The 26,692-nt window shown below is 40.9% G+C and overlaps 1 protein-coding gene across 1 annotated transcript; it reads right to left on the bottom strand.

Annotated features, from left to right (window-relative positions):
* Positions 1–11: 11 nt before the first annotated feature.
* LOC6585508 (nose resistant to fluoxetine protein 6) lies at positions 12–25,242 on the bottom strand. Its single transcript, XM_044011121.1, has 6 exons — positions 24,706–25,242; positions 4,199–4,509; positions 2,961–3,139; positions 1,548–2,655; positions 690–1,313; positions 12–598 (listed from the first exon to the last, which is right to left on the bottom strand). Exons 1-6 carry the CDS (start codon positions 25,091–25,093, stop codon positions 470–472), a joined length of 2,739 nt encoding a protein of 912 aa, XP_043867056.1. The 5' UTR covers positions 25,094–25,242; the 3' UTR covers positions 12–469.
* Positions 25,243–26,692: the final 1,450 nt, after the last annotated feature.

Raw genomic sequence — 26,692 nt, 5'->3', positions numbered from 1 at the left:
ATTTTTTTTATTTATTTATATTTTTTTTTTTATAATTATAGCTACTAAGTACTATTTATGTTTTTGTCACGCACAAAAATTTCCAAACCTTTGGAATAAATTAAACGACTAAAATGTACACATTACGAAACAAAAAAAAAGTATAGTATACATATATATGTATATATTAGTTAAAAATCTGTGATTAAAAGTGGATTAGCAAATAGGGGAAGTTGAAAAGCAGAAGGAATCGTGCAAGGAATGTGAGGTTATGTATGAACGGTCGATGCTATAAATATGTGGAGAATTTTGTTTGAGAATGCGCGAGAAGAGCGAATCGATTTAGAATAGCAAATGAGATTGAAAGAGAGAGGAAGAGAGAAAGAGTGAGGGATGATGGAAATTCTCGCTATATGGTATATATGTATGTATATGGTAGGTATATATATATAGTAGATATTCGCATAAATAGAGCAGGGAGGACCCGGACTTAGGCGAGACGTTTTTTTCGACTAGGTGACAAGATTTTGAGCATTGTGACAACGGGCGCCTCGAACGACATCGAGACGACAAAAGATAGGAAATATGAGGCGACCGTCAGACCAAAGAACATGACGACCTGTCGAGAGAGAGGGAGAGGGAGAGAGAGAGAGAGAGAGAGACATATAGGGTGAGTAAAAGAGAAGGAGGTATGTGAGAGTTACACTTACCATTAGATCTCCGCCCAGGTGGAGCGGCGCATCGGAATTGAGCGCCATGGAGCGTATGACTATGGGGTGCACCAGGTAGGCGCAGTAGGTGACACGGGAGAAGGGATAGAAGCAGGGCGCCGACAGCAGCGAGTTGATATAGCCACCATAGCCCGTCGAGCAGGCGATCGTGATCCAGGCCAGGGATAGCGCCCAGGCCGAATGACTTAGCGAGCTATATGCGGCTGCTGTGAACTGTGACAGATCGGCCCGGTACAGGCCGAAGACCAGAACGAACAGATTGAGCATCGCCAGCGTCCAGGCTGTGGCAACTGTCAGCCTCGGCAGGCGAATCTTGCAATTGGTGCGGAACAGTATCCAGCCGACAGCCATGCCAATCAGGTACGGGCCCAGTCTCGTCCAGGGTTTGTCGTAGATCTTGTCGAAGAGAGCCAGTGGATCGTCGGTGTTGGGTCTGTGGTTGTTCGTGAAGGCAATCACCGCTGTGGTTATCCAGGACAGCACCAGGAACACCAATGTCGTTATAGCCGATAGCTTAAAGTGACGCACGCCCACTATCAGGATGATAGCACCGATCATATAGAACTGGGTGTCATTCGCCAGGTACCAGCTCCACAACATGCACTGCAAAAGAGAAAGAGAAAGAAAGAGAGAAGAGAAAGGAGAGAGAGACAGAAGATTAGTAGGACTTATGGGAATGTACAAGGAATCGAGAGGTCCTTCAGGGGATCTCTCGAGACAACTATCGAGGGCCGTTCGGACTGTTCTTCGAGGGATCTACCGAGGGATCTGTCGAGTGATCTATCATCGGCTCTAGCCAAGAACTTCTCGATATTGCGCCCTTGACGCTTTACCCACCATCTCATCGACGGGAAACAGCGTATTGATGTAGAGTATGTTGCGCCACCAGTAGTCCGGACAGGTCACATGGTCCATTGTGGGCGGATCGAATATGGAGTAGGCAGCCAAGTATCTCATAGTCACTTGGACCACACCCAGCACGAACAGGTAGGGAGCCGTGAGTCGCATGAACCGATAAGCGACCAAGCCAAAAAAGTGAGCGGTGCCCGCTGTGAATTCGTTGGCGCCCTTGCTCAGCTTGTTCAGCTTGCCCTTGGCGTTCGTGCGGAAATACAGATAGGAGATCAGAAAGCCGCTGATGAAGAAGAAGGTGTCGACGCTGAAGGGTCCGTTGGTGATTGCTTGAAAGAAGAAGTTCTGCTCGACCTCCTTGCGCATCTCCATGTTGTCCGAGTACTTGAACACCACAATGCACGTGTGTCCGAGGATCACCCAGGCCATGCTGAAGGCGCGCAGGCCATGGATGCAGGGTATTGTGTCGGCGCCCACGTTGCGGTCGCAGATGGCATTGAAGTTCGTGATTGCCGAGAACGAGAGCAGCAGCTCCGAGTAGATGCTTAGCTTTTCGGGCTCGTGCAGGTGGCCCTCCAGGTGCTCGTCTAAGTTGCTGTTGTTGTTGCTGCCGTTCTTGTTGGCCGAACCGGAGACGACGCCGCCGCTGCTGCCTCTGCTGCCGCTGCCGATGCTGACGCCCTGATGATGGCGATGATGATGATTGTGATGGTGATGATGATGCACATTGATGCGCTCGTCATCGTGATGCTCCAGTTCGTGTTCGTGATCGTGGTCGTGCTCGTGATCGTGGTCGTGCTCGTGCTCGTGATGATGGCCATTGCCGCTGTCATTGTCGCTGGGCGGCAAGTGAAGCACCAGCTGATCGAGCTGCTTCAGCGAATCGGACTGATTCGATTGCTTCAGCGCCTCCTCGTGGGCGGTCATTGTGTCGCTGTAGTCGGAGGAGGCGCAGCCAATGCCCGAGCTCGTCTCACTGTTGTTCATCATCTCCTTGTCCTGCAGGCGCAGCGCCTCCTTCAGCTGGCGGGTCAGGTAGATCTCGTAGAGTGTGCCGCAGCAGATCAGACCAAGCACAATGCAAGAGACCACACTAGAGCGAGTGAGAGAAAGATAGAGAGAGGGAGAGAGAGAGAAAGAGAGAGGGAGGGAAGAAGACTGTTAATATGATAACCAAACAAATGGATGTCGTGGCGGGATTAGTTTCGCTTCTTCTTCTTAATTTTTTTTTTTTTTTTTTTTTTGGAAGCGCATTTCACACGATTCCAAATGCTAATGGCTTGAGCCAACGATGGAACTAGCCAGGGGAGTGGAGCCAAGTTGAGGTATTCACTATTTGCATTGCCCATTAGCGACTGACTCACGCATTTTTTTGAAAGTATGTTTCGGACTACTTACATCAGCAGGCAGAAGGTTTTGTCCGACCAAATGTTGAACTCCGTATCCGTGGGCACCCGTATGTCCAGCACGCGCAGCTCACGGCTGGGCAGCTCCTGGCGTGCATAGCTGGACATGCGGTGCACATCGGCAATGCTGCAGGTCGAAGGCAGACAGACGCCCATATATATAGTGCGTAGCTGCAAGGAGAAGAGACAAGTTTAAGCATGCATAAGGGCAAGGTTACTGTGAGAGGGCGAAACTTCCTTCATCTCATCTCATCTCATCTCATCTCATCTCATCTCATCTCATCTCATCTCATCTCATCTCATCTCATCTCATCTCATCTCATCTCATCTCATCTCATCTCATCTCATCTCATCTCATCTCATCTCATCTCATCTCATCTCATCTCATCTCATCTCATCTCATCTCATCTCATCTCATCTCATCTCATCTCATCTCATCTCATCTCATCTCATCTCATCTCATCTCATCTCATCTCATCTCATCTCATCTCATCTCATCTCATCTCATCTCATCTCATCTCATCTCATCTCATCTCATCTCATCTCATCTCATCTCATCTCATCTCATCTCATCTCATCTCATCTCATCTCATCTCATCTCATCTCATCTCATCTCATCTCATCTCATCTCATCTCATCTCATCTCATCTCATCTCATCTCATCTCATCTCATCTCATCTCATCTCATCTCATCTCATCTCATCTCATCTCATCTCATCTCATCTCATCTCATCTCATCTCATCTCATCTCATCTCATCTCATCTCATCTCATCTCATCTCATCTCTAATTACGATCTACTGACTTTAACTATTAACTTACTTCGCTTCTCGCTTCTAGGGCTTGCTTTCAGCTCTGTTAACTCTCTTTAACTCTCACACTCTAACTCTCACTCTTTAGAAAACCTTTCCATATATATCTCTCTAGTTCAATTACAATTCTAATCTTTACTTGATTCGCACCTCAACTAGAACTTCTTCAATTGCTTCTCGCTGGAAAGACTCACTTAGACTCGAAGAAACTCTTAATTTCAAATGAAATTTTCATCTTTAGGCTAGCTCAAGCTAAGGCCAACAGCACTCAGAGCAGCTCTCTCCATTTAACTTCTCCAAATGCTTCTCGCTGCCAAATATGATTCTAGCTCTTCACATACGATCTCCCTCTTTCGGCTCCCTCTCTCCGCCTCTCTTACCATCAATTGCCCATCTATTTCCATAGATTTTTGACTCACCATTTGTGTTGGCATCGTTTCGTTCAGCTGCAGCTTGAGCACATAGAATCCCGGCAGGAAGGGCGGCGGCGGGTTGTAGACGCTGCTGTAGGCCTCAGCATAGGCCTCGGCGAAGGGCAGTCCATTGTTGCGATTCCCGTTCGATGTGTTGTTGTTGGTGTCCTTGCTGCTGCTGCCTTTGGTGTTGTTGGAGCTGGCGCTGGAGCTGGAGCTGGCGCTGTCGTAAATGGCTTCGCAAAGGGCCAATGAACCCATCCAATAGTTGTTGCCATAGAAGAAACCGGAAGTGTAATGGCCGGAAGCATCGTCCACTGCAAGAGTAAAAAAAAAGCAGAAGCCAATGTTGAAAGTGAAGGGCATTATTCAATGCAAACCCGATTGGCCCGCCCGTCAAGCCCTTCTACTCAGCGAGTTGCATACCTCTATACCCTGTACACGCAGAGAGTGACGCGTGGGGTATGATATCCTGTAGTAAAGGAAGCTAAAATGGATCTATGATGAATTGCTGCCTTTCAATTAAATTTACATAACCTCAATCTGCAATATTTCCAAAACCTGATGTAATGAGCGAATTCTATTTCCAGATTCGAGCTCATATCTGGCAACCTTGACAATAGTCACGTTTCATTATTGATTAGCAAACCTGGTTGAGTTCTCTTATCGCTTGGCAATCGCGTATTGTGAAGTAGCTCTCATATTGTGAGTATATAGACTTTCGAGGAACGTAAATACGCTTTGGGGCCTCAAAGGAGAGATGTCTATTTATAGAGATATTGATGAAAGGGAATTTAAACACACTCTGGTGTTAATATCTCTATATAAATAGTGTAGTGCAGCAGTGTTAGGTAAATATTTACATATAATACGATTATAGAACCTAAGGTAGAGCAACGTTTTCAGTTGCTCTCACACATTGGATGTGTATGGATGTATGTATGACTGGGGTACAGCGGGGTCTGCTAAAATGCTGGATTGAGTGTGTGGACCGTTGGGAGTTCGACTGACCAGACCAACTATGGGGTATACAGGGCAGATGACGATTATATAGATCGTGTAGGAGGCAGAGATCAGTCAAGATGAAAGAAGAAATCCAGAGCCGTAAATGTCGCCTTAAATGAATACCCTTTGTTTGCTTTATATATTACACAACTACACGTGGTATCTGCTAGTCTTTCACTCCTCTCAGCTTATTTTGAAATGATTTTTCTTACGTTTCTTTTATATTGTTTTTGCTGTTGTTGTTGTTGTTGTTGTTGTGGCTGTTGTCTCTTGTTGTCTGTTGGCACATAAAAAAGTTGTTGTTGCTGCTGCTTATTATATAATGTTGCCTGTTGGCTCTTCTCTTTGTCTTCCCTGTCCGGCCCGGCACCGCCCCGCCCCGCCCCGCCCCGCTCCGTCCCACCCAAGCCCCTCGCTGCGTGCAACATGTTGCGCGCTGTTGTCTCATTTGAGCGCATGCGAATTTGTTTTTTCTTGATTTCTTTATTTCTTTTTGGCCATGCGATCTTCTCTCATTTCGCTTGTCATATGTTGGTTGTTGCTGTTCGTTGTTGTTGTTGTTGTTGGTTGTTGCTGTGAATTGTCTTGTAACCAGTTGCCAGTTGGATGGACCAAGCAACCAGTTTCTGCCATCGCCAGTTCCCGAAAGGCAACAACAATGCAATATCAACTGCAGCTGCGCAATAATTTGTTGTTAGTTGTTAGTTGTTGTTGTTGTTGGTTGTTGGTTGTTGTTGCAGACATTTTGGCATTTCGACTGACAACTTCCTTCTGTACGCAAAATTTGTTTACTTAGCTTTAATTTTTAATTTTTTTTTTTTTTTTTTTTTTTTGGCACTTGCCTTGACCGAAACGCAGATTTATGTGTGTGCAAAAGCAGGGTGGGCAGTTATGTGGGCGGAGGGGGGCTGGCCTAGCTTGAGGGGGGCGGCACGGCGGCTGGTGAAGGGGAAATTCGGACATAACCAGCTGCTTGTAGACCACGTCGCTTGGCCATGACCATGAACAGGTTTTGAACATGACTGCTTTTCCGGGCAGAGAAAGACGAAGAGAGCGAAAGAGAGAGAGAGAGCGAGAGTGGTAGAGTGGGAGAGCGGAAGAGCGGGGCAGGCGAGTTGCTAAAGAGGCGATGATGAGCATTTTAACGCATTGTTAATTGTTTGGCTAAAGATTATTAATTAATTAAAAGCAATTCTTGACCAACTCAGGGTTGACACACTTTCGCAATACCCTGTAATAGTTGCGCAAATGCTGATGGGGCAACGGCATTTCGAGATTTGCTATTACAGAAATGTGTAAAAATATTTTACAATGCATAGAGATCGATAGATATCAGTGCATAAGCTGACAACTTTTCGCAGCGAATATATCGATATATATCGAAATGTCAATTACTAATTTTTAAGGATTATTTTGAGCTGAGAAAATATTTGTTTGCTGGCAGACTGTACTGTAAAAATCGATAATATTGTTTTGAGTACTTATCGGAAGCTGATAGCACTGATTTTCCAAAATCGATAAATATTGGAATGCCAATGATTATGTTTAGAATCTACATCTCAAATGAAGTAAATCTGAATCGCTATAGAACTTTAACTTTAGAGTTGGTGATCTATATCGATAAATATCACCATATCGATTCTTAGCTATGCCCGAGTCTAGGGCACTGAGCATTTACTCGTCGGCTTTACTGGTCGGAAACACTTTTACTTTTTTCCCACACGCTGGCCGCCCTTTGGAGTCGCTCTTTCACTCCGAGCCGGCCCCTTTGTCAACATTCGTCTTTCCACCTCGCCCTCAGTCACATTTTTGTAATGTTTAAACATGTCTTTGTTGGTGTTGTTGTTGTCAGTCGGTCTGTCTCTTGTTTGCGTGTGTTTTTTTTTTTTTTTTTTTTTTTTTTTCGGTTTCAATTTAATTTGCGATTGAGGTCATTTGATTTCTGTTGGCTTTGGGATTTTGTTGTCTTGGCTTTTATGTAATTGTTAGGCCAACTCTGCTTTGGTTTTTTTTTTCTTTTTCATTTTGGTAAGAGCTGAGGTCTTCGTAGATCTGTGGGACCTCTAACTAGTCAGATTTCATATTGTATTTGTCACTTCTCTCTGCATTTTTTCTTCTTCTCCTTCGTCTTCTTCTGTTTTGATGTCTCATGTTCAATTGAACGTGTCATTCAAGCGTTTAACGTGTCTTCCACCACAAAGCAGTCCAAGAAAAATAATCAAGCGTCGACAGATCCAAAGTAGACGCGAGACACAGACTCCATCAAGGTAAGCGCCGCGATGTACATGACAAAATGCCCGATTGGTGCAAAGAGCAGCCGGAAAAAGCCCAACCAGGTAGCGCTTGGACCAATGCTGCCTCACCCCTTCGCCCCCTCTCCCACCGCACACGCTCTCTCGCTCCGTATTTCTATCGAGTACCGTTTAAGCCCAGCTCGATTTGATCATGTACTCGTCGTCGCTCTAGCTGCTGTACCCATATCAATTCTTGAATTGCCGCAAGGTCTTCGCTGCGCAGACGAGACCCATAAAGTCGTCTAAATAACACGGTCAATGGCGGGCATGGGGCTATGGGGGTCTACAATCATCTGATCAGCCATAAACAGAGTCTAACCTAATTGAAAGTTGTTGACAGATCTATTAAATACTGCAGTTTCGACCTTCAAGCAGTTTGGAAGCATTCAGCTGTTTGCCATTTGCTCATTTGCTCATTCACTCAGGCAGTCAATCAATCAGTCAAGCAGTCTATCAATCACAGTCTGTATATAGACTAGACTTAAATAAACGAGCATGCCGTTACTCAGCTGCTAAAGAGCTATAATACTACACAAACTATAGCAATGAATACGCCTTTGATTGATTTAATCGTTTGCATTAGCTCGTTGTGCTTAGACATCATCAAGAGCCATCGACTTGGCGGTTATGGCGCCCCTCACATACCTCATATGCAAATCGAAATATTTAGAATTTAATAAGCTTGCAGAGATAAAACATTCTCGTCTCTGTTTAATGATATAACATCGTCAAATTTGTGTTTGGTTAATATTTACGAATATGTGCGATATCTGAGCAGCAATTGCATTCGATAGGTGGACGATGAAATACGCTGCTTGGGTATGAGAATGATAATGATAATGACGATGACGATAATGAAAATACGATTGAGAATGATAATTACAATGACAATGCTAATCAGAATGGGTATGTGAACAAAAATGAGAATGCTAAAAGGAATGCCAATGACAATGACAATGACAATGACAATGGTAAAGACAATGTCTATGAAAATGACAGTGACAATGATAATCAGAATGAGTATGTCAATAAAGATGAGAATGAGAATGCTAAAAGAATTGCTAATGATAATAACAATTGAAATGATTAAGACAATGACAATGACAATTGCAATAACAATGATAATGACAATGATAATCAGAATGAGTAAGTGAATAAATGAGATTGCTAAGATAATTGCTAATGATAAAGACAATGTCTATGACAATGACAATGATAATGATAATCAGAATGAGTATGTGAATAAAAATGAGAAAGAGAATGCTAAAAGGATTGCTAATGATGACAATGACAATTGCAATAACAATGATAATGAGAATGCTAAGAGGAATGCTAATGATATCGACAATGACAATGATAAAGACCATGCCTATAAGAATGGCAATGCTAATGACAATGATAATGAGCAGCGGCCAAAGTCTTTGTATCGCACTTTAAGGCAGATTCGTCTAATTAATGTTACGTACTTAGCGAGTGAGTCGGTATACCCAATGCTGTGCGCGAGTGGAAAGAATGCTTTAAAGACTTGTATTTATTATGTTGTTAAACAATTTTCATCTAGCCGAGAATCAATATTGTCTATAGGAAGCCATAGCAAATTTCAGCAACTAGCTTGAGCCGATGTTTGGCAATCACTTATGGGTATTTCTCTCCCTCCATGTATGGATATTTAGATATGTGTTTCTTATATTTTGTTCATTGTCACCTGAGTGTCAATGAAATCGCCAATTGAAAACAATCAGCGAATTGTCAAGAGCCTCTTGGCTCAACTCGAGCTGCGCTTGGAGGTTATGGCAGGGAAATATCTATATATATATAAATACATATAAAGGGTATATACCATATTTATATATGTGTATTGGGGCGGCTGCGCAACATAGGTGTTAACACTAACACCGATTACAGCACAAAAGAAAGAGGGGGGCGGCGACAGGCGGTGTCTGGGCGTGGCACACGCAACGCCCATTAAATGACAGCCACAAAAAAGCTGTTGAAACTTTTTTTTTTTTTTTTTTTGTGTGTTGTTTTTGATTGATGAAACGCAACACAAAAATAATCATAAATAATGTGCTTAACATGCCAAACAACAATAACAACAACAACAAATAGTGGTTGGCCTGTCAGAGACACTTAATATTATTATAGAGCTGCGGCGCAGCATTGCGAAAGGTTTGCAAAAAATAAAAATTAAAATAAAAAAAAAATCAAATTGAAAACAAAACAAATCAAAACGAAGAGCAAATAAAACAAATAGCAAAAAATATATTTATATATATTTTAACTGTTTTTTTTATTGTTTATTTTATTATTTTTTTACAACGCGTCAGAAATTTAAAGCGCGCAATTAAAACAACAACAAAGCGCAGAAAAAACGTGCGTCAGAACCATTAAAGAAATTATGATTATTCATATATAAACTGCTATATATAAATAGGTATATTAAAATATGTATTGTATATTTTTATTTATTTCTTGAATAACTAAATTCGTCTTTGTAGCTCAATTTGTATGCTCGCTCATTGCAGCAGTAAGAAAGGTATATTTGTTTATTCGTTTGTCTCTTCAATCTAAAGACTTTATATTTAGACACTCTATATAATCAATATATATGTATATGTATACCTCTATAGTAGCTTTTCACTTATCCATCAGGTGCTTAAACTTTTCATTGAGAGCTTGGAGAAAGCAGTTAAGGGAAAACATAGCTGATAAGAAAAAAAAGTAAGTCCGCTCGCCTATGAGCTCTTCTGGGTTCTACAAGGAGCATTATCTACTGTTTACTGGTCGAACGATAGCAACTAGCAGTAATAGCACTTGCAATATAACTGTAGAGTCCTATATAAATATAGACTAAATACTGCATCCAAAGGGGAGGCATACCAAATCAAAGCGAGCCTCATATATAATTTATTAAAAAATATATGATAACAACAAATACTCCATTTAATCGAGCTGTTTGCTGCAGTGCTGAACGAGTATTGTGCAGTCGGTGCTTGCACATTTTTCTTTATAAATAGCCCAATAATAACAAAAAAATTGTTGAGTTGAGTTGTCTTAAAATTGTTTAATGGACTTTACGTGTGTTTTGTCGTCTACGTAGGGCGCCCCTCACACCCACCCGCACACATATATATATATACTCACACACACACAATTATGACATTCTGTTTAAACATCGTCAACAATTTATGCTAACAAAATCCCCAACAAGTTCCCAAAGCAAACAAATTCTTAATCATTCGACAGTTGCCAAACCTCATTGAACGCTAAGCAAAAGTTTTCATAAAAGTAGAAGAAGAAGAAGAAACCCAACGGAACTCTCGCCAGCCAAGTCAATAGAGGTGTGAGAAAGAGTACGGACAACAGTCCTTTTCTTGAGAGCCCAAATAAATATTCAAACAACCGTTTGCTAAAAATACCTAATCGAAAATCACTTGAGCCTACAATTAGCCGACAGATTCTACGAAATTTGTATAAATCAATAAGAGAATGCAAACTTTACTCGGCGCAACGTCGGACAAAAGTGTCGAAAGAGAACTATCCAATATTTGTGTAGAAGACTGAGAATGTAAGAACTCTATAGACTCGAGTTGAAAGTTCTGCAAAATCTTAGATAGGTAAGGCTCATCTTAAAGGTCTTATGAATGGGTTTTCATTTACAGACATGTTAAGTATTAGTATTAGTATATGGTATATGATCATATATGATCATCTTTTATCTTCTGCACAATATTGAGGTCAAGATGCAAGCATTCTTATTTGGCTAATAAACTGATCAAAGTTAACCACATTTCAGCTGAGCTAAATTCCAAATTCTCTTTAGTTTCAGTTTCTAAATTGATTCTGTATTAATATGAACATCATCTGCATTGACTTTTAGACAGTTTCAAGCTCCAATGAACTTGAAATAGTTTCGCAAATAATTTATGCAATTTATGCAGCTGGAGCTGTTGATTTTGTTAGGAATACTTTAATAACGATCAAAGCAATTGATCGTCGATTCTCTCTCTCTCTTTCTCTCTCTCTCTCTCTGTCTGGCAAATATAAATGTATATATAAATATAAAAATAACCAGTTTTTGAGTTAGTTTAGCAAACTAAATCTATCTAGGTTACTAACTATAAGTAATGCTTTTCATTATTCATTATCCCACACATATCAAATCATATATTTTTCTGATTATCGATTCTCTATAATAATCTCACATGCTTTTCTACAAAGGTATCATTAGTCTGATTTTCGTAGACAATTTAAGTTAATATTATTGATCTTGAAACCTTAATTCTTATCCTTTATCTTTATAGAGCTTGATCAGTTAATGCAAACTTCATATATACTTTGTTTCATTCATCAAGACTCATCTAGTTTTTCTCAATAATATGATCTATGATAGTTTAATGATCTATACACGGGCTATACTTATGATCTGCTCGTATTTATACAGCTGAGATCTCAGGTACTGCATAAACATGAATTTGTCTCGCTGTTGACTCGATTCTATGCGCCATCGTAAAGTACTTTAATGATCTATTAGCAGTTAAGAGATCGTTGAGGCCTGGGTCCATGCCTGACTCACAGTAAATGGCAATTTCAAGGTATTTCACGCAATTCCTATGGCTGCTCTAGTTAATCGTCGAGGCGATTTATGTAATGACAACTGCGTTTGGGCCGGGCAAAACTATCTAAGAACACGCAAAAAGCATCTTTAGCATGGAGTTTGAGCTCTATTAGACAATTGTCTGAAGCGCATGGCTATTAAATAGATGTTTGATGTTTTTTTTTTCTTCTAACCTTTAAGTGGTAAACATCACTTAAAAAAAAAAAAAAAAAAAATACTTTTACTACACCGGGAATACTTTTATAATAATTAAGTTTCAGTTTCAGTTTGAGAAGTGCCAAGGGTCAAGTTGTTTCACAGTTCAAAGAGAGCTGCTAGGTGAGCGAATTAGAGATGGGAGATGTACGTAATGAGAAACGAGAAAACAGATATATCTATATTATAGGTGAATTGATTTTGTTAATCATTCATGACATTCTATCGATAACCACAAACCATATCAGCTGACTATCGATGTAAATATGATCAATAGGCTTCTTGAATATTTCAAACTTCTGTACTTAATGCTAATCCCTTCAAAACATTCAGAGACTAGAGAATGACCCAATTTTAGTACAACACGATTCCAAATCAAATGTGAAGTATATATTTCCATACCAGACATACTCCATCTCATCAAGTTCAACTTCCTGGCCTCAATTGATACCGTTTGCTTGCGTGAATCAAGGCCAAGCCTTAGCCTCACCCTAGCCCAGCTCATGTTGTAGTAAAAGTTTGATTATGATTAAAAACAATTTCAGCTCTATGCCGAAGTCCTATAAAAAAAGAGTTGAGTCGAAAAACTGTTGATGATCTTGAGTTACGTGGCAACAGCTAATCAGTTTTATGATCTGAACTTAGCAATTCAATGCCTGAAAAAACTCAAAAAGTGTTGCTGCTGCTGCTGCTGATGGTGCTGTTGCTGTTGCTGTTGCTGTTGCTGTTGAGTTGCCTAATTGAGTCACATCAAAGGCTTTTTGTCTGTTTGGGGCAATTTAACGCTTGGCCACGCCTCGAAAGATCGTCTAAGCCTTGATATGACAACCTCTTCGCGCCTGGCTGCAGCTGACAAATCTGCGCCCAACTTCCCTATTACAATTTACCGCTCAAGAGCAACAGTTGCCGCCGCGCCGCATTGCATTTGTTATTCAGGTCGTGAAACTGAGACAACGCACCGTCAGTTTCAATGTCAATGTTGGACACAAGTTGTTGTTGTTGCTGTTGTTGTTGCTGTTGCTGCTGCTATGGTTCAAGAGCAAAATGTTGCTGCTGCTGTCTTGAACAACAAGTAAATCTATGTTGCTACTACCTCAGCTGTTGCTGTCGCGGTCTAGAAGACATATGTTGCTGTTGTTGGCGCTTGCTGTTGATGACATATGTTGTTGCTGTCGTTGCTAGCAAAAGAATTGTGGCTGTTGTTGCCGCCAAGGCTTTAGAGCACTGTGTTGTTGCTGTGTTACGCAGAAGCAACAGCTGCCGATATTGTTGTTGCTGTGGAGCCAACCATTGCTGCTGTTGCTAGTAGAAGCATTGTTAGTAGAAGCATTGTTGCTGCTGCTGTTGCCGCCAAGGCAAGATGTTGCTGCTGCGTTGCTCACCAGCAACATTGGCCATTATATAGATGTTGTTGTCAGAGTTCAAGAGCAATATGTTGCTGCTGTTTCGCCCACCAGCAACACTGGCTATTATCTGTTGTTGTTATTGTCTCAATCTTGGCTATTGCTGCTGGGGTTCAAGAGCAATATGTTGCTGTTTTGTCGCCCACGCTGACATTGCCAAATCTTGGACAATTGACACACGCTGTCAACGACAGCAGCAGCAGCAGCAGCAACAACAACAGTATGATGAGCACTCGGAGCAACAATTGCCGCTGGCGCTTTCGCCGCGAACATTGACAGGAATTCGTGCTCCAATTCGCAAGCGACAGACACAAGGTAGGTGTGCGTGAAAGAGAGAGAGAGGGAGAGATAGATGGAGGGTGTCTTTGCTTTTGATTTGTTTTCTGTTTGGTTTTCATTTATAATTCCGTTTCACATAAGTCTCTTTCGGCGCTCGCATCTGGCGCAGATTCAGCACAAGGTCAGCTGCATCTTCAGCAGCAACAGCAGCAGCGGCAGCGGCAACGGCAACGGCAGCAGCAGCAGCATCAACTTCGACTTTAGCCATTGCCAGTGACGACCCGTTTTCGGTATATGACTAACTGGTATTTCACCTGGCCCCGCCACGCCCCCAATGGAGGCTGCGCCTCACAGCACAGGTCTGCATGATCTGAAGGCTTTGCGTAATATGCGTAGCAGATGGAATATATGTACATATATAGCGGGAGTCAGAGGGAGAGAGAGAGAGTGAGAGAGACATGCGTATGTGCATGAGCTCGTTTGCTCAGCTCAGCTCGGCTCAGGGCTGCAGCTGCAGTGCCATTAATAACACTATTAACACTGCTAATGGCATTCCACAGAATAATTAGCCAAACAATGTCTTAATGAACTTGTAGTCAAATGTCAAACAGTCATTCTGAAAATTACAATTCAATTATCGATCTGTCTATACTATATACATATAGCTATATATATTCTCTATAGATCGAACATCGCACATTAGCTGAGCTGAAGACTTCTATCGCCTAATTACAGCAAATGCTGAATCGATTCACCCACTCTAATGAATTGATTAATTAACTTAATATTGTGGGAAAATCTAATAGGTTTTTCTGACTTCTTACACAACATCGATAGATATATACAGATTTTGGGCAGGGAAAGCTATAAGATAAAATTGACTATTTTATGTACAGTTCCTGAAGAAAATGGCTTATAAGTCTATTGTATCGTATATATCTCTCGCTATCTCTCTCTCTCTCTCTTATATCTTCCCCTATGCAGCCTCATTAAACTCGGGATTTATCCTAGCTAGACCTATGAAATTTGGTGAGGCTAAGTCAAACTTCGTGTGATATATTTCTCTCATTTCCCCAATCTCTCCTCCTACACAACCTCATTGAACTCGGAGATTATAACAGTTAAGCGTAAGAAATTTGACATGTAAGCACTCCAAGGCTAAGCAAGCTCAATTCCATAATAGTTTCTGCATATAAGCGTATTATAAGACCTATGTGTTATATGCGTTTTTGTATACATTCCAGTGTAGCTCTCATAGCTTCCACTCGCACCGCATATGACGCACTTACGTTCAATAATTTGTAATTGACAATAGGAAAAGCAATAAATCGTTTATGTCTCTGATATAGCCTAGTCGATCCATCGATCTGGCCATTTGCTCTGGCCTTTTTTGTTGGCCATTTGCGCAGTTATATCAGCTGTGATTGCTGCCTGCTGCCTGCTGCGTAATTATCAAATGGCCCGAACGCGATTATGGTCAATAACCCCAAATAGAGGGCGCATGCAAATTGTTGCTGTCATAAGCGATTCCAATTTCGACTACTTCAATTGGAGGCACGTGCCAATTGGCTTTTACCTAACGGAAGCGACGCGTCGTTTTGGACAAGACTTTTACCCGGTCTGGCCCGGCGCGGCTCGCCTCAGTGTCAAGTCGCCAAATGGGGCCAAGCCAAAAAGCGAAACGAATGCACTTGCACTTGCCATAGGCACGAGCGATATTCAGGTATATGTATATATGTATATAGCTACACTAAATATATAGATATACATATATCGGTCTGAAGGAACCTTCGAGTGCAACGAGCGCGACATAGAAATCGTTTGATTAACTAAAGCCATAGACTAGCCAAGATCGCACGACGCATTAAGCCTGAAGGTCGATAAGCGCTTGCAATCACGATTACGATAACCGATTACCGATGACTGATTAACGCCTTAGTCCGGCCATAAGCACCTGTGTGAGCATTGAAGCCCAGCTCGTTGCTTCAAGCGATATTCGTCACGCCATCATCATCGTGATCATCATCGCGATCATTATGATCATCTGGCCAGGCCCCAAATTGCAAGCCAAGTGCAAATATTATGTGCGTGTAATCAAATATGGCATCCATCAAGTGTGCGCTTTCATAATCGAGCCGGACCCTCCGCCGAATGTAATGTGCAGAAACTGGTTCGCACTCAACACTCTGTTGCCCTCCACGAGATTATCATAATCATCACAGCAGCGAAATGAATTACTAATAAACTACCGATTATGTTATGAAAACATGGCCAAACAGCAGCAGCGGCAGCAGCTTGACCTGCGGATCTCTATGAGTAAGCAAACTGAATTAGAGAGGAAACTCATAAAGTAATCCAGCCGGGACTGCCCGACTAGGAAAACGAGCTGAGCTCTGCGAAGAACTGATATTCCAATTACAGATTGTTTTTCAAGACTCTAATTTTTGTAGATTGATAGATGAATACGCATATACTGAGGGATAGATGGATATAAAATATGTATATAAAATATATACACTAGAATCCCGATAGTTCGAAATGGCAAGAAGATCAGTTTTTTCTTTCGATTTAGACAGAAATTCAAATTGTCGAGAATTATTGCGAACGAATTTGTTTCAAGGGAATAGAATTTTCTTCGATTTATCGCGATTTTCGATTTAGCGGGGTACGAATTATCGAGACTCGACTGTATACGTCCTTTATGAGTAGAACTCATGTCTCCTTCTGCCTGTTACATACCTTTTCACACAAACATTATACCCCAAACTAACATTAGCATTGGGCTCAGGGCATACATATTATGAGCAATTTAAGATGGAGGTAAGATGATAATATAATAGCAGCGCAATTATACTGCGGGTCATACAGCTCTAACTGCTCATGAACACTAGATCAAAAGTGTTTAGTGTCCCTGGCAGAATATTTAAGCCAGAGTGTTTAGATATATATTACTAGGAATAGTAGACAAGATCCAATAACTCAGGCTAGGCTTGCCCACAAGCCGAAAAGAAGCCAGCACCGACTTTGATTTACCGTTTCCATAGTTGTTTATCTATATGAGTAGAAGTAGCTGCAGTTAGAGCCGAAGCTTGCCTCTTTCATAAGAACTAATCATATTTTATAGGAGTTCCATCATAGTCCTACTCTGCCAACTTCCCCTTTTAATCTCTATATATGTATGCTCTCACATATTCAAGTCCATATCTAAATCTAAACTCATCAAATGCTCATCATCATAATTATCAATTTTTTTTCTATCCCTTTTTCTCGCAGCTTCACGAACAACAAAATTTGTCGCTCTACAATAATGAAAATGGAAATCGGCCGGGAATTGCAACAGATCTTTTACGCCATAATTCATGATCAAGTGCCAGCTTAAATTGCGTCGAATACAACAATAACACAGCAACAACAACAACAACAAAAAAAGCATAATAAGAAAAATTGCTCTGGCCGCGCAAGTTCGTTGCCTAAGTCTTTTGTTTTTGTTGTGTATAAAGCCGAAAACGAAACAAAACTGAAATTAAACCAGAGGAAAAACGCGGTCAAAGTTGAAAGTGGCTGCCACACAATTTGGTCCGTTATTGTGCCTGCTAGCAGCAGCAACAACACGAACAGCAGCAACAACAACAACATCAATGAACGCACATTTGCCTGTGCCATAATTTGGTTTTTGCCAAAGCAACAACAACAACAACAACAGCAACAGAAACTGCAAGACATTGCAACAATCAAATTAAACTTAAATTACATAAGCTTAGCGCTGCGTCGACGTCGCAGTTGACGTCGCTGCCTGACCAGCGCAGGCTGACAGGCTGCAATTGTTGTTGCTGTTGTTGTTGTTGTTGCTGCTGACTTGGCGTGTTTATTTGTTGTGCAATGTCTGACTGTCTCTGCTGCTGCTTCTTCTTCTTCTTTTTTCTTAATTTGTTGTTGCTGCTGCTGCTGCTGTCCAACAACAACAACAACAACAACAGCAACAACAATGGGAAAGCAGTAGAAATTATGTTGCGTGACGTTTCATTTTGCACAAAGACTGTAATTGGTAGCTGCCACGCCTACCCTGCCGGCCAGCCTACACTCGTCTAAGTATATTGGCCTAAAAATTGCTGCTATTGTCCGCAATAAACATAAAAATATATATATATATATATATGCATAAAAATAAAAACAGGCCAGGCACGAGCCACAGGCCATTTGCCAATTTGCAGTCGAATGGCCAACAACAATTTGGACTTTTGATTGTAACTGTTATAAACACACACATATATCTATATTTTTTATTGTCTTTTCGTCAAAATGCAAGACGAGGTCAGCATCAAAACGATTTCGTTTGGTAATCGACAACAACAATTTGCAATTGCTGCCGCCAGAGTGAAGACCGAAACTTCCAGGAAAATAATAGAGAAGCTGAGAAACTGATGCGAAAGCAGCCAGCAGGAAGCTTGCACAACAAGCACGGGCATACACACATATATCATAGCTATACATAACCGAAATTAGACATAAGCATATCCAAAGTTTATGTAAGCCACGCTCCAGCTTACGGCTCATGCTCAGTGGAGGCAAACAATTGCGTTTTCTTGCTCGCACTTTTTTGTTTACATTTCTATCGACACACACACACACACACACACACACACTCGCATACACACACAACCTTGGCCGAGCATGCAGCAGCAACAGCCATAGCTGGAAAAGCGAGCAACTGCATTTCATTGCCAGGATTTTGCGCACATGCCATGGCCCAGAACCAGCCAACTCGAGCCAGGCCAAAGCCAAGTCTAGCCGAGCTATGCGGCCTTCGGCCAAGTCAGCCGCCAAGTTGAGCAAAATAGCAAAAAAACTGCTCAAAAATGCAACGGGGAGGCTTGCGTCGAAATTGTTGTAGTGAGGGGGAAGGGGGAAGGGGGGCGAGGGTAGAGACTGGTGGCCAATTGATTTCAACAAACTGCCGAAAGTCAACGAAGCGTAATTGCCGCCAAATGCAACAGCTTAGAACATTAATCAAAAGAGCGAAGATAAAACATGATAAACCAAGTTGACATTCAATACAGCTGGAGATTAGATAGATATGTGGTATTCGTGGAGGTAGATGTAGTGAGAGCATGCTCAGCTAAGCAGACACCCGAACAAAGTTGGTGTCTTACATAGAGACTATGTGTGAAGAGTGAAAGGAAATACCGAAACCAATTTGACAATCAGTATGGATCTGCATAGATTAGAAACTTGGTTACATAGCTATGAATCTTAGGAGATATGCATCAATATAAAAAATACCCAAATCAATTGGATAATCTGTATGGATCTGCATAGATTAACAACTTGGTTCGGGTATTTGTTCAGTTGGAAATATCCAGAGATAATTATGGATGTACATGCTTATGTATTTTAGGAAATATATATCAATATAAGAAATACCCAAATCAATTGGATATACTGTTACAGAATACATACAGAATTTCTGTATGGATCTGTATAGATTCAGTTGGAAATATCAAGAGATAAATTTGGATGTACATGGATATGTATTTTAGGAGACATTTGTATATCTATATAACATTGATAGTTTGAAGTATATTGAGAGTATGCTCAATGACCCAGAAATCATAATCAAGCTGGTATTTTATATAGAAATGGGATTATAATGAACTGAAGAAATACCCGAATCAAGTTGCTTATCTGCATAAATGGAAATGTCCAGCGATATTTATGTATATGTATAACTATATATTCGGAGCTCAAACATCAAAGTAAATTGATGTTTAAATTCTTGGCATGGGATCGATATATGTAAGGTAACATTGTGCACCGATTAGTAAATAATCGGTGCAAGCCAAGCTGAGCAAAGCGAAAAGTACAAAGAAAATGCTTTGCTTAATTAGTATTAGCATTAGCATTACGAGTATTTGCTACGTAAAAACTGAGCAGCGAGGGATGAGGTCTACGTAATAAGAAATTCATTTTAATATGTGGGAGGTAATAACAAGAAAAAAAGAAATAACAATTTTTGCATTATTTAATTAGGGTAAAACGTGTCTAAGAGCTATTTCAAATTATAACAAATTCATAAAATCATTTTAAGCAATCAATCAACATCAATATGTATTTCCTTAATATTAATTTTAATCGCGCAATGCCGGATAAAAATTGTTGTACATCTATTGTATAGTTTTCCATGAAAAAATATTTCCATGAAAAAATGGTCGGAACTAGTTCGAAAACTCAAAAGAGCTATAGTTCCACTATAGTACTTGAACGAAGTTAGTAATTAGATTCATGACTGTGAATGATCTCAATCATAAATCTGAGCCAAAGCCGTTTAATGTGTGGTTCAGCTATGCCGAAAAGTTAGTTCTTTGGAACCAGTTAAGAGGTGTAATTACTGCATAAAAGGTGCCAACAAATTCCTGACCTATGCACCGACATGATTCGGCTCGACTAATTTGCAAGCTTAAAATTGGATTCGTTGCTTAATATGAATCGGAGTATCGAACTAGTTCATGAGCTACAAGCACAACCGGGTATCTGGAGTTCGAGGTAGACGTCTAGCTGGGCAAATGCCTGAATGATTGGCCATTGATCTTGGCCACTTGAGGCTGGTCTTGGCTTTTAAGTTTCTTCGGCTATGACGTGATCAAAATGCAAAAGCAGCCAAGAATACAGAAAACCGCTTAGAGCGCAATTAGAGCTAGCTAGCCAATGAATGTGGTTAGCAATGTGAAGAGCGAACGGAGAAGAGCAACAGAATAAATCAAACACAAATTATGTGTACATAGAACAAGCAACTAAACGCTGATACCCTGTAAACATTGAACCGGGTCTTAAGTATGTAACAGGCAGATGGGAACTTGATCTACTTGAAGTCTTATACTTCTATGTATATATATTCCCTCTTGATCTAGTGCAGCCTTGAAACTTATAGCAGTTAGAGGATTCACATTGCACACGTTGATACCTCAATAGTGCGAGCTCTCTTTCGGAAGGAGCTCTCTGGAAGTAATACTACATATATACATATTTGTCTATTATGCTATAAGACTTCCCTTCCCTTCCCAGCTCTACACTTCTCTCTCTATGATAAGGTCTTTTCTTCTTCTTCTTGCATTCTTCTCTTTCAGCTTTCTATGCTTTTACCTCTAATCTATCTATTGGCTTCTCTTCTTTTCTTTTCTTCTTTTTCGTCTTTTTCGTTTTTTTCGTCTTTTCTTCTTCTTCTCTTTGTTAAATTTCATGCTGTTCTCTTCCTTCTTCTCCCCTTTCCCATCTCTCTGTGCGCTTCATGCTCTGCCGCAGCTCAGGGTATTTGCTAGTCGTTCACTACCTACTAAACAGGAGATCACTCTTACTTGTTAGTCAGTGAAACTTTGAAAGCAACTAAAATACTATTGTTGTTATTGTTGCTGTTGTTGATGATGTTATATTTATTTTTTCTTCTCTTTTTCGTTTTGCGTCTCGTCTTGAATGTGTTTTCGTGTTAATTGATTGCATAACCAGCAGAAAGACAGAAAGACACACTCACATTCACTCGTGTCAGTTGGTCAGTCACTCGGGTTGGCCTGCTCGGTCGGTCAGTCAGTTGGTCAGTTGGCCAGTGGAGGGGGCGTGGCATGCACTCCAATCGCTGGCGCAACCAAATTCAAAAGAAACCAACGAGAGGAGAAAAAACCCAAAAACTAGTCGCACAACATTTATTCATCATTTGGAGTCGAATTCGCAGCTGTTTGTCAGCCAGTGCATTGTGTTTACCATGTACCTGTTAAGGTGCATGTTAGCCATTTGACAGCCAGCTGCCAAGTGCCAGACATTTGATAGTCAAGCTAGATTCTGTCTTCATATGAAGTCGGTTTTTTCTAGGTACCAGGTACCTGCTAAAGTTCGTGTTAAGTGCTTGACAGCTGCTGTCAAAGTTTATGTTAGCGAATTGGCACATAAACTGAGTTAATTTTTCATTGTGAAGGAAATGCTTGATTTGCAATCTACCATGTACCTGTTAAGCCTAACTTGGCCAAGTGTTGCCATATGTTGTAAATTTCTAACTGTTGACAGCAGCTTTGGTCTCCCGTGATTGTTAATCAAGAGGGAAATGCATGTGCATGTCAAAGCTCATGTTAGTTCTCATCTTAGGATTATACACGATTCACTCAATGCTCAACTCCATGACCTCAACTTAACAGCAACTTTACAGCTAGCATCTGAATAATCAATTTATGCTAAATTTGAGCAATTGCCAAACATTTGATTTTCTCTTCAAGAATTGCCAAATTGCATTTGGCCAGGTGGCAGCAGCGGCTCGAGCATCCCATTAGCAATAAATAACAGAATACTTAACAGCCAGATGAACTGCCCACTCAACTTTGACAGACAGATAGACAGACAGGCAGAGAACATGAGCGTGACGCAAACTAGTTAGACAGCTGGCTCAGCTCTTGGTTAACTTGGTTAACTCTTTGACAGGAGTGAACGTGAACGTGAGCGCGACTGAGCGTTGCCCCCAAATTTGTGATATGATATGCCGGGCTGCATTATGCGCAATATCCAATTACAGTTATAGTTACAAACGCGCCATTGTTCGGCGGGCTGACATAATGACCAAACGATTTGCCAAAAAGCCGAAAACTCCAAATGTAAATTACTAGCCAAATCGAATCGAGCAGCAACAACAAGGACGCCCGACTTGGCCGGACTGCATAATACTCTTTCACGGTCTAAAAAACAAATCGAATTTGGCTTTTTTCTTTTTCTCTTTGTTTTTTCTTTTTTATTTTTTATTTTGGATATGAATATTTTCACAAATTTGAAACGTCAAACAAGGGCAGTGTCATACGATTACGCGGCTCAGCTGTGGGCGTGGATCATCAAGACTTTGTATGTATATAAATCGCAGAAAAAGTGTGGAATACAGAGACTCTATATTCAACGGATCGTCGCGTTGCCTTGCTAAAATAAAGCCAACTACATTTGCAGCCGGAAGAGCAACATTTGTAATTTTCGTAATTTTTCTATGACATTTTACCAAACTATTCTCTATTTGTGCAAAAGTTATGAAAATTGACAGGAAAATGGAATATTTCCTAGGTTTTTTTTTTTTTGCGATTCTCATTCATGTTGTAGCTATGGACTTTATCGAGTGTCCATCTCGTGGTTCACTAAAGCAATCTTAAAGATTTTGAATGTGTGGTCTACGTTATAAATAGATATATATATCATAGAGCATCAAGTCTACATTGAACCTAGGAATGCCCCTAACATGACATTTGACAATCCTTTGAGAGTTTTAGAGTGCCGTTAAAACTATTCCAGATATGTCTGATATGCCACACTCCCCCTTGTCAGAGTTCATATATCTAAACATATCATAGGATCGGGCTATATACGACAGCAAAGTTCTTAGACTAATCCATAGAAGACGCTACTATTTGCAATAAGTCCAAGTCAGCATCACAAGTCTCTAGCAACATTAATAGTCAGATAGGGCTCTATAGAGCTCCACAGACCTGAACAGAGACATTGGTAATATCAATGCTCAAGCATTGAACATTTTGGCTATCAAATATGCCCACTTCTCACTTGGCTGAGCGAGCATTCAAACTAAACTAAACACTAAATCACAATGCACAATTAAGTTGCAGTTGTTGTTGTTGTTGTTGTTGCTGGTTGCAAGTTGTTTGTTGTCGGGCAAGAACTAATTGCGACCTTGGGCGTCCACAGCCAGCGGCACATGCATAAAGCCAAAGACCAAACCGAACTCTATGCAGATCCGAAAAACTTGAAATGTTGAGAATGCGCTACACCAAACGACACGTTCACATGCAGCCATTCCAACACAGCCAACAACAACAGCAACAACAACACCAAGCGAGCTGTAAACCATACAATTTATACGAAATATCTTAATATACGTATCTGAGAAAAAAAAAAAAAAAAAAAAAAAAAAAAAAAACAACACCTATGAATGCATAAAACTTAATCGAAAATGATTTGGCAGTTTGTTTGATTGCTCAGTTAATGGATAATGCTCGATAGTTTCGATATTTTTGATGTTTATGGATTACCCAATGGAAATATCTGTCAGCTTGAATTGTACGCTTGAAGCAAAAAGCCAAATATATTCATATGTTATCCAAAATTAAGTTGTTAATATGGTAAGTTTTTAAAGTTTCCTAATCGATGAGTTAAGATTAAAGCGAGAGGGAGAGGAAGAGATAATTATAAAATATATTTTAATTATATAAAATATTTTAATCTTAGGATAGTTTGCTCTTCCCTTTTTCTATTCTGTAAGCATATTCCTATTTAAAATTAACCCTGCTTATCGAGTATTTCTTCTCCCATTTAGATCTAAATATAACACAACGATGCCTTTTCCAATTGGCATCAATCCCACTAGACAATTATTCCCAACTGTTATCATTTCCAAGCGCAATCAATACTAATATCTGCTATCTATATTCTATGAATTTCATTTCATACCATTTCCCATAATATTCATATTGGATTCCAGTCACAACGCATATTCATATTAGATTCCAATTGCAACTCACGCACTTCTTCCCATTCCCAATTGGCATACATGCTTCGCAACTGTTCCCAGGCTACTCACTGCCTCGCATAAAAGCTCTGCATGTTCTCATATTCACAGCACAAAAAACTGTTCCCATTTGCACTTGCATTTGCATAGTGCCACTAACTGTTCCCACTTGTGACGCTTGTACTCACTTTTGACAGCCCACATCTTGGCGTCGGTCAGGCCGTGCAGGTAGCTGCGCATGTCCTTTGTGCAGTTGGCGCTCAGCATGCGTGTGGCTTCGAGACGCGGCCACTGCGACGCCAACAGCGATAGGTCGAAGACGTTGAGCGCATCGCGCAGTCGTTGACTGCGCGTCAGATCGAAGCTGACGTTGGCTTCGCTGCTGCTGCTCCCATTGCTCTGGTTGTTGCGGTTGTTGTTGTTAGTCTCCGTTTGCAGGCTCAAGTTGATGACATTGTGCTGGTCGGGGCTGATGATGGGCGAGGACTTGTTGTCCTTGCTGTCAATGGCCGCCAGCGCGACGCTCGCTGCCAGCGCTAGTAGCAGCAGCAACGGCAGCGGCAGTGGCAGCGGCATGATTTAAATGAGAAGAAAAAAAAAAAACAAAAATATCGCACAAATTGATGGGGCACGTTCGCCCTGCCCTGCTTCACTTTCACTCGAAAAAAATATCGAAAAAAATGTGTGTGTGTGTGGGTATAAGAAATTCCAAAAATATATATTAGGTTCCAAAATCTGTGTCGTTTGTTTTCGTTTTTATTATGATCTTTTATTTATTTTTTATATGTATATATATTTTTTTTTGGTAAATTTCTTTGCAAACACTTTGCTTAAGTCATTTTCACGCAGCGAATGAAAAAGAAAAAAAATATACCGAGCTTTAATTATCACACAAGAAAGCACATAAAAAAAACTCAACTCTTCGGCTTCGAACTTGGCTTCTGCTTTTGATTTTGATTTTGATTTTACTTTTGCCTTGCTCTTCTTCACTTTCGGGTGGCAGTTGTGTAATAAGCGCTGCTCGAGTGCCGCTTTGCTTTTTAAAAACCGTTAGAATTTCTCAGTCGCTGATTTTCTGTTGTTTCTTTCGTATTTCTTTTTCGATAATTTCTGTTGTTGTTGTTAATTTTGTTTCTTTCTTTCTGCTGTTGTCACTTTTACTTTCGTTGGGCACACGCGAGCCGTGGTGCGAGCGAGACGGCGGGCTTTAAGGCTGCCGCGTTGGTGGTGGTGGGAGGGAAGTGCGTATCGGGCTTTACACTCGGCGGCCGTATGATTTTGGTTAGCTTTGGGAGCTGCGACAAGCGACGACCGCTTGGCATGAACGCACGTCAACGAATTGCGGCTGCGCGTCTTGGCCAGCTGTAAAAATATGCTAACAATTTCAAAAACGCAGCCCAAAAAGTCGCAGTAGCAGCGGCGGCAGCAGCAGCAGCAGCAGCAGCAGCAACGGCTGCGGCAGCGCGAGAGCCCAAAACGTAGTAACAATAACTGCGCTAATCTCAGTCAGCATAGGCTCAAGCGTTAACGTCAGCAGCGCAGCCGCAGCCGACTGCTTGAAAGCGCAAGTGAGCACAGGCAGTGCAAAATTTTTACCGTTAGCTTGAGCAAGCGCAACGAAAGTGCTGCAGCAGAGACAACACACGCACACACACAAGCCACACAAAGCAAATGAGAGCGAGAGCGAGAGTGACTGAGTACACCAATACAAAAGAGAGCGCTCCAAAGAGAGAGCGACGACGACGACGCTGCTGCTGCCGTCTCTGCTGGACAGTGGAAGAAAAAGCCCTGCGTCATCGGCGATGTTGTAATAAGCATTTTGTTAACAAACGAATGTCGTTGTCGCTATTGTTGTAGTTGTTGTTGCTATTTTATGTTATGCTGCTGTTGCAAAAGTTGGCCGCAAAAAAAAAAAGAAAAAAACAGACAAAAATGAAATGGGAAAGAAAAAAGAAAGAGTAAAACTTAAAAAAGTGAATTCAAATGCGATTGAACAAATGATAAAATAAGTGAATAATTTGAATACTCAAGGAAGTGAACAAGTGAATAGTCGGAAGGAAGTTGCAGCGAAGTGAACACTTAAAATGAATGAATGAATGAAAGAACTAGTTCAAATAAATATATGTAAACGCATGAAGAACAATAAAAATGAATAGAACTCGGCAATAAATATGA

Source organism: Drosophila mojavensis, unplaced genomic scaffold (genome assembly GCF_018153725.1).
Source record: "Drosophila mojavensis isolate 15081-1352.22 unplaced genomic scaffold, ASM1815372v1 contig_136, whole genome shotgun sequence".
In the NCBI taxonomy this organism is placed as follows: domain Eukaryota; kingdom Metazoa; phylum Arthropoda; class Insecta; order Diptera; family Drosophilidae; genus Drosophila; species Drosophila mojavensis.
This window is presented reverse-complemented; position numbering and strand designations above follow the sequence as displayed.

What these genes read in the sequence shown, in the direction of transcription:
- LOC6585508 (XM_044011121.1), bottom strand. Translation starts at nt 25,093, where the DNA reads ATGCCGCTGCCACTGCCGCTGCCGTTGCTGCTGCTACTAGCGCTGGCA. An exon ending in CAAGATGTGGGCTGTCAAAA is followed by an intron (nt 4,510 to 24,705) that starts GTGAGTACAAGC and finishes TTACTCTTGCAG; the next exon opens with TGGACGATGCTTCCGGCCAT. An exon ending in TGTTTCCCGTCGATGAGATG is followed by an intron (nt 1,314 to 1,547) that starts GTGGGTAAAGCG and finishes TCTCTTTTGCAG; the next exon opens with TGCATGTTGTGGAGCTGGTA.